Below are 8,974 nucleotides of genomic sequence, written 5' to 3'. Positions count from 1 at the left end.
CTCTCTCTTTCATAGGAAAGAAAAAAGCCACACACAAAAGATTGAGAACCACACCATTAAATTGCCTGTGGACAGGGGCAGTGGGGAGGGGGAATATTAAAATCTAATGGCGCAAACATTTGAAAACAGAAGAACAAAACCGAACGACGACACTAATAAATAATTTAAGGAGCGGCGAGTCATTAAATAAAAGGAAAAGAAGACGTTCCATCTACAACCTTGACGGTGGTGTAACCAAAACAGTTCAAAATTGTGTGTGTGCATGTGTGAAGGGGTCAGAGGGAGGGGAAGAAAGGTTAGGAACTATGTCTGCAAGGCAAAAGAGCCTAGGAATGGGAAACCATATTAAGAATTATTATTAATATTATTATTTTACAAGTTAAACAAACCGGAACAGCTACAAAATACTACATTTTGGTAACATAAATACAGAATATATAAATATACAAATCGTACAGCCATATGAAGCTAAAGAAAATGGGGTGAGGTGGGGAGAAAGGTGTTCCTTAAAAAAAAGCAGGAATTCCAATCAAAAGATTCTGTGGACTTCTCAAAGTTACTTGCTCTGAAACTATTGCCATTAAGCGAAAACCCAACGGAGTTTGACAAGGTTCACTGAAAAACAAATGGTTCATTTTCCCTTGCAGTTTGGCACAAGCCTGGCATCAAACGTTCGGCACCTGGATCAGAAAGCCACCTTCTTGCACTGGTTCCAGTTTTGCTCAGTAAGCTTCAGTGAAATGAATGGGAGGTGCACAAGAGTAGACCCATTCATTTCAGTGGGTCTCCCCTAGGAAATGGCTCTGGGGGATCGTGTCCACAGGCGAACATTCCCCAGTGCCCTCAACAGCACTCAAAAATCCCTTTGCTTTCTTTCTGAGGCAGCCATTTCTGGGGAAGCAAATCAAACGGACACAACCCCTCCTTTCCCTCTCCTGGGATTTCTGCAGTTCAAACCTTCTTTTGCTTCTGGACCCCAGAAGAAGCCCCTTTTACTGCCGTTTCATAATTTTGTACTTTGCACATGTCTTTTCTGCAGTGTCCAGTTTTGCAGCCTTACTCCTCTCTCAAACCAACCATGCACACAAACACTGCGAAGAAGCAAAGCTGACGGAGTGGTACGCCCAGCGAAGGACTTTCTGACAAAGGGCCAGAACCCCACATGGTAGAATGAACAGCTGGGTTGGTGCTCCCCATTTTGAAGGAGGAAAACTATCACACAGGGGCATCTCAAGCGCCCCTTTCTGGAAGACAATTACCTTCAGAGTCAAACGTTATGAAAATGGCATTGCTGGCCATGAAACAAGAAGATTCTTGTTGCACAGCATTGGACCAAGTTCTGCTAGTATTTTATTGACCCATGCATGTTCAGAAGGAAGAGGGAGATGCCAATGGTGTTTTCTAGAGTGCAATCCCATGCATGCTTAGAGAAAGTTTTGTCACTCCTAGCATTCCTGGGAGCTGTGGGCCCCTTTCTGTAGGATTGTATCCTCCATGTCCCAGTTAGACACAAATTCCCTGAAATCCCACCTCTGTGTTTATGGAGTTGGCTAAGATTTTGGCTAGACACAAACTGGGGAACGAATCAAAATGGAGGTGTTCAGAAGATCAACTATTTAATCATCAAAGCAGCACGTTGTTCCCTTTGGAGAAGATTTTGGAGACCAAGGTTTGAGTATCTCAGCTTTACACCTTTATTCTTTCTGTTCTAAATTCCCACTGATTTTTTGTGCCACTCAGAGGTCAAACTAAGGGGAGCACTTAAAATGGCAGAATCTTACAGCAGAATAAATTATTTGACCACTGGGTCTGAGGACACACATACTGGAGAAAAAGGAATATGGAGCTCAAAGCTTTCTAGCTGTGTTGGAAGTTTCTGGCAGTGCTTGGGGGTGTGTAGTCCAGACACCATCCTTGTCTTCTCTGGCTGTTTGTCCTGTTCGTGATAACCAGTGAAGGAACCCCCTTGCTATACATCATCTACAAGAACATAGTTCTTCATGAGAGAAAAACACTAAAAGAAACTATGTCCTGCATTGAGAAAGGTCTCCTCATTTGAGTTTCCATCTGTGCACCAATCCTTCTCAGAAATTTGGCCAGTTCTGGGTGGGGACAACTTGTGTAATGGGGCAGACTGCATTTCTCCAGTCCAGAAATGCAGCTAGCAAGCTGCATTTCTCTGGTCCAAATTGCATATAAAGTCGGGTGCATAAATACAGCCAGGGAGAGTCCAAGAGATTGTGGCTCTCTGAGGTCAAGGACATGGTGACACTTCTCCATCCCATTTCTAGAAGTCAGCCAGACTGGCAGAGGAATGCTACTGCACAACGAGCGACATGAGAACAGACTTCACCTAAACCAAGGGCAGCGGAAGGGCTAGCCATCTGGCAAAGCTCTGTCCTCCAATATCTTATCGCCACACCTCGGTATCTGCTGCCTGAGGTCAGCTCTGCATTCTGCCTTATGACATGACTGGGCCAGCACATAATTACTGGGCAGCCTCTGTTCTGTTGGGTTCTGTGACTGGCAGGTCTGGGGCAGCCTGAGCAGTCTTGGGGCTGCCTGTGGGGGGCGCAGGTGGGGAGAGGAAATTTAACTCTTTCTTCTCCTGTTGCAGGCCAGCAGAGAATCGCCTCTCCGAAGCTGCGGTTGGCATAGCATGGGAAGCCCCTCAAAATGCACATGCTGTCTTCAGAGAGGCCATTTTGATCTGCACCCTGGCTGGGAGAGAGAGCACTGAACATCCCACCCGCAAAGTGCCAGCGCTGCTTAGGTTCCCCCACGGCTGCTACAAAAATTAGCTGTACTTATGGAATGGACATGATGAGTGCTTCTTGCACTGAGCATCCCAAACCCTTCATGCTACAACAGGGGAGACCGCAGGTTCATATCCTTGAAAAAAGTGACAAAGAATTTCCACACCAGATCAGTAATCCAAGCAAGCTGGGGAAGAATAAACATTCCCCTCCCCAGTTCACACCAAGTTACACTGCCAATATCTCAAGTACACAACAGGGTATATCTTGCAATTGATGGGGTTTGGATCTGTTAACCCTTAATAACCATGAATGGACTTTTGGCTAGCTATGCATGGGTTCTTGCCAGGGCAAACTCAAGTGTCTGAAGCATGATCGAGAGAAGGCTGGCAACTCCAGTGTCGTCGAAGTTCCTCATCCACTGCAACTTTGGTGGTGAGTTTTAGATGAGCCATCCATGGGAATGTTGTTCAGCACCACGGATAGCTCCCACAGAGCTCAGGATAAATGCTGCAGTGGGTGAGGTGACTTCTCTGCGTGGCTCTGGAGAAGGCCTCGGAGGCACATGAAGGAGAGCATCTGGACACACTTTTCCACCGTGCGATGCAATATGGCTTCCCCCAACCAGCCAACGCTCAGGATTATGGACACCATACAGGCAACTGGAGAACTGCAAAGACCATGGTTGCCCCCTTGCATCCTGCATCCTCCAAAAGACTTAGGCAGCTGAGCTTTCCCCACACTTCTGAAGAGAGGGGGCTGAAGCACCACCAGGGCTCCTTGTCGTGAGGACGTGCCTTGCCTCTGTGGAATGTCCTCCAGCCTGTCTGGAAGCACCACGCTGTGGGACAGGGCACCAAGATCCCAGTGCCAACCACAGAGTCTTTTCCCCAGGTGGGAGCTGAGGCTCCGACATTTCCTATGTCCATCCAGGCAGCATCTGGTGGCTATGACACAGTGCCCTGAATTCCAGAGGTGTCACTTCTGAACATCACTAACATGCTGCATAGCACATCACCCCCCCCCCCCGTGTTCCTCCCCACCCTCCTAGTCTACAGCCCCATCCATGTCTTTTTCCATTAAGAAATGCTGGAAATTCAAAAGCACCTTGGTGACAAAGCTTGGTTCTCCAGCTTTCCGGAGAGCACTACAACTCCCAGGATGCTCTTGGTCAGGGGTGGGAAAATGACTGCAGAGTGATCCACTCTTCCCCCACCTGGTGTCTTCCAGATGTTTTGGATTTCAAGTCTCTCCAACCCCTGTGAACATTGCCTGTGGTCAGGACTGCAGAGGGCGAGGGAGGGAGTCTGGAGCACATGGAAGCTCAAGGCCGCAGGTTGGGGTAAGCTGAATCATCTTCAGAGACTCATTCGGCCATGCCCCAACCTGTTAGCATCGCGATTTTTGATGCTTTCGATTCATTTCAGTACCGTGTGCTGGAAATCTCTCTCTCTTTTTCATCCTAACCCACCACCAGTTGTAGAGCAGACACAGAAACAAACAGTTGGATTTATCCTAGTTATGCCAGTCTAACTGCTTCTTTCACCTTTCGGCATGACTTTATCCAAAGAGGCATGGCTTGAAATGCTATGGGATGCCGACCCGCTTATTTAAGCCCAAATGGGGATGATGGGCTGCTGTGGACAGTAATCACAAGGAAGATGCAATCTTCTGCATGCTTGTGACCCTTCGCATCCAACATTTCGTAAGAGGTGGTCATTAACTACAGTATCCACGGATGGCCTCGGACAAGAAAGCCTTTATCCATCTGGGTTGCTGTTCAATTGCTCCTACCTGCTTGCCTGTTTGGTCTGCATCACTGCTTCAAGCTTGTCTGTCAGCATCTCCCTTGACAATCCAAGAAGAAAGACCAAATTGAGAGAGGTCAAAGGTCTGTTTCAGAACCTTTAACCGGCAAGGTCCCAGGTTAAAACCACACAATGATCAGTCTCCTAGGGGAATCATCTCAACCATAAAGAAGAGTCACATTCATCTTTACCAAGATGCTACAGGCATTGTAGGAAGGGCAAGGTGGAAATGGCTGGTCGAAATGGCCCTCTTTGACGCGTAAACCGTGGGCAGTCAGACGCTACCGGTGGTGTCTCTTTCTAGGAAAATAATAATAATTGAACCCCAAGTTCTCGACAATCAGAGACTTTTTTGTATGGCCAGGAAATAGACCCTGGAGCTGCTTGGTTCTCACTGGCTTCTACAAGTATCCTGGGGGAAAAAGGAGGCAGGCCCAGGTTGGAATACGTGGTTTGCTCTTTTCCCTGCTTGAGGCTATGGACTTAATGAGAGATGGGGACTAAGGACAGGAAGAAGAGCAGGCACGAGGCTGGGAAGAGAATGGATGTCTCTTACCCTTTATTCTCTATAGGATTTTGAACAATACTCTTGGTTTAGATTCTTCCTATTTTAAATGGACTGCTTCCAATTAGGGCCATCACACAGGTTAAGTAAATCTTATTCCATCCATTGTGCAAACTGAATATTAGATTACTTAAATAGACTCTCCTCCATGAATTTGTCCAGTCCTCTGTAAAAACCATCCAAATTGGTGGCCACCACTCCATCTTATGTAGACTTAGGGGTACAGTTCTCAGAATCCCTGACCATATTGGCTGGGTACAAGGGGTGTTCGAGGCCAAAACATTCAGAGACACCCAGTGTGGGGAAGGATCACATGATGAGGGAACCCATGGCCCTTCAGAGATTTTGGGAACTTTTGTTCCTGCTGACCAGTCACTATCCTGGCTAGGCTGATGGCCATTAAAGTTCGAGACCACCTTCAGGGTTCCCACCCCTGACCTCACCCATTTACGAAATAATGCCAAACCCCTACAGGCACCATTGAATGCCACTGAATCCGTTTCCGTAGCACCATGTGCAAGCAGCCTGGCTTCATCAAAGACTAGCTTGGATGCCTCTGGACAAACTGAGCCAGTCCGGGATGAGATTCCCTCGAAGGTCCATAGGCTGAGGAATAGGACGACAGGGAAACCCATCCCCGCCCGAAGCCCTTGCTTTTGTGGTGACTTGGCTGGTACTTCAGGACGGCTTTCAGGGACTGAGCAGACTTGGCTCACCAAAGTTAAAAACCTGAACGCGAATCCTCCCCAGTGAATCCATATTTGGACAATACGTTGCAGCACGTTTTGGTCAAGAAGATATAAAAACCAGGGAATGACCAACAGAAGACTGTCCATCACGGTTGACCAAAAGCAGAATGGCGTGGTGAAATCTGATAATGGACTTGTGCTACTATTTAAAGTTAATTTTTCTAAGTTACTGTTTTATACTTGCATTGGGTTGGCAAATTACGTTAAATAAATCAGCGTGCCTCTTGACTATTTTTTCCTCAATCTTTTTTTTTTTAAATCTTTTCAAGGTTATAACTAATCTAAATTCATCCCCCCCATCTCATGCACCTTCTCAGGTCTTGCTTTGTCTTTAAAAATTAATCATACTGACACGACTGGTTTCTTTTTCCCTCCACAAGTCATATTGTTCTCCAGCTATCCTTCCCTCCCTCCCTACCCAAACATTTCATACATTACAAGGGCTATAAACTAATGGACAAGGCTGCGGGGTTTTGTGGAGGGGAGAAGAAAAGAAAAAACGCGCAACCAAAGTACCAAAAAAGGCAGGCTTGCTCGGAAATTGCAGTTCCGTCACAACATCTCACAGTTCTGAGGCCACCGGTCTGCAGCTGTAGGTCAAACATGCAGTGAGAAAAGAAGGGAAGGCGTCTTCCAGGGTTGGCACGCTGGGCGACCCCCAAAAGGTGGCGAGGGAAGCGCTACATGTCTGGCAGAGATTTCAGATGTGGTGCTCCTGACAAGCTCTAGCTTGCGCTGTGATTGAGGCCAAGAAGGAACCAAGAAGTTGCTGAAACGATGGGGAAGAGTTGTTCCTTCCCATCCCCGCCATTCTCCTTGGCCAACGTCGGTGGCCTAGTATTTGTGGGTGGCAGTTTCATTTTTTATGGAATTGTTATTATTAATCATCACTATTGTCTACCTTAATTTAATGCTCCTCTTGGCACAGTGCCTGAAGTCGGCATGAAGGGCGAGCAGAAGAAAATATGGCTGTAAGAACTGGAGGCAGGGGAACCGGGGCCTGGCGCGGTCGCTCACAACAACCGGTGTTCTTTTGGGGGTTGGTGGGCTGGCTTTCCTTTGAATTTCATGAAGCGAAATAGGAACTCTGCATAGAATAGAGCCTATCAATTGGATTTCCTACCCTGGCTTGCATGGAGTTCACTTCTGAGGAGGCCAGGAAACAGTCGCTCAAGCTAGTTAAAGAGGTATCACTGTCGATGTCGTGGAAAATGGAGTCGTTTCCTGGGAGGCACAAAAAGCAGAAAGCAAAACACAAGTGTGTTAGTACCTAAGGCCAGACTGAGAAAGATGGTGGGGATTTTCTGCAGCTTTGTGAAATGAAAGCCAACTCCATGGAATAAGATGTCGGAGACGGATATGACTGGAGCACCTTGATCTGGCAGCTTTCCTCCCTTTGTCCAAGGTTTGGATCAAGGACCTTCTGGGGACCGGAGTATTTCTTGGAGGCTAGGCGAAGTGGGGAGGTTAACCTCAAGCTCACATTTCCCATCCAAATTAGAAAGAAGGCGCCCAACGTTTGTACCCTGTTGTTCAGTTGCAAAGTCGTGCCCGACTCTGCAACCCCATGGACAACATTCCTCCAGGCTCTCCTGTCCTCCACTGTCCCCCAGAGTCCACCCAAGCCCACACCCACCTCTCCAGTGACCCCACCCAGCCACCTCATCCTCTGCCGTCCCTTCTCCTTTTCCCTTGCACCCGATACCTCCTGCGTACACAGCACACTTGTGCCTCACCAGGGAAGGGAAGCGCAGTCCAACACTTGCCCTCCAACAACCCCCAGCCCCCAGGTCTCAACAGAGCAACACCCTGTAGCCTTTTTGTCAAGGCCAGCCAAAACTGAAGCCAGCTGTATGCACGCACCATGGGTTGTTAACCAGGAACAAGCTATGAAGAGAACCTCTGGCTTGTCGATGGGTTGTGAACTGTGGGTTGTTCCCCTTGCTTTCTTATCTTGACTGTGTTCAGACAACCCAGCCACCCATGCTTTGACAACCACAGCCATGCTGGATCCTGTCATGTTGTGTGAACCCATCCCTATGGTTGGAAGGGACTGCGGACAAGCTCCAAGCCAAACTCCGGCTGGTATTCCATTCCTGAGCAATGGCCACCTCACTGCTGCTTATGCCCTTGCAGGGAAGGAAAGCCCACCACCTCCCGAGGCAGCTGGTCCATGGTGCAGCCACCCTTGTCACCAGGGAACTCCCACAGTTAGGGGAACAGTTAGGCAATTCCACCTAGTATTGAAAGAAAACCTTCCCTGCCATTTCCTCCTGCCAGTCTGACCTGCCCTTGGGAGCAATCCAGAGTAACACCTTCTGCACCAGCACCTCCCAGATCTTTAAGGACCACTATGACTGTGTTCAATGCCATGAACAAATAAAGATGCTGAAGGCAAAGGAAGACAGAAAAACCACCCTTTCCCCCCCTGCGTATATCGCAGTCTTGCACAAGACTGTAAGTCTGGACTGGGCCTTCTGAGCTTCAAAATCAGAGCGGTTCACTCGCTTCCCATAAGCAAGTCATTTTGTTAAACAGAGCAGAAGGGACAGTCTATTCTAAAGTTGTCTCTCCTAACGCTTCTGATTTCTGTGCAAGCTTGGTGCCAGTGGGGGTAGGGTGAGTGGATGAGGCGTACAGCGTTGCCAATGACTTGTTTGCATTGCAGTCTGCAGCATTTAAAAAGTGTTTCGGGGGGTGGTGGGGTAAAGAAAAAAAAAAGCCAAGCAAAGAAAATAAAAGAGAGTTCCTTTTCAAACTGACATGAGCAAACAATCTGTGGGAAGTGGTTTGGCTAAGAAGAAGATACTCAGCATTCCATCATAGGAAACTGTGGGCTCCCAGGAATTGTTGAATCCCATCTTGTCAAAGGCAATCTGGGCTTGTCACTGGAGCGGGTGGAGCAGAGGCAGAGAATATCGATGGTAAGCGTGTGTTACTTAGTGCAGTTTTTACGTCTCCTCCTCCCCATCCCAGCCAGTTCAACAGTGTTACTAAACTCTGAAAACAGGATCTGACACCAGATTTTGTTTGCAGGGAAGATCCCTGCTTGCTTTCTCCCGTTTTAGATGGCTAACAGGGGCCTGCCCTCCTGAA

At 47.9% G+C, this 8,974-nt stretch overlaps 1 protein-coding gene across 3 annotated transcripts in view; it reads right to left on the bottom strand.

Moving 5' to 3' along the window:
- Positions 1 to 6,944: 6,944 nt before the first annotated feature.
- LMX1B (LIM homeobox transcription factor 1 beta) overlaps positions 6,945 to 8,974 on the bottom strand; it is a 164,097-nt gene continuing 162,067 nt past the window's right edge. For all 3 annotated transcript variants that reach the window (XM_044439992.1, XM_044439990.1, XM_044439993.1), the window contains one exon: positions 6,945 to 7,102. In XM_044439992.1, coding sequence (XP_044295927.1) covers positions 6,945 to 7,102 — 158 coding nt within the window. The remainder of the gene's footprint in view (positions 7,103 to 8,974) is intronic.

The sequence above is a fragment of the Varanus komodoensis genome, unplaced genomic scaffold, assembly GCF_004798865.1.
Source record: "Varanus komodoensis strain SLA01 unplaced genomic scaffold, ASM479886v1 scaffold36, whole genome shotgun sequence".
Taxonomy (NCBI): domain Eukaryota; kingdom Metazoa; phylum Chordata; class Lepidosauria; order Squamata; family Varanidae; genus Varanus; species Varanus komodoensis.
This window is presented reverse-complemented; position numbering and strand designations above follow the sequence as displayed.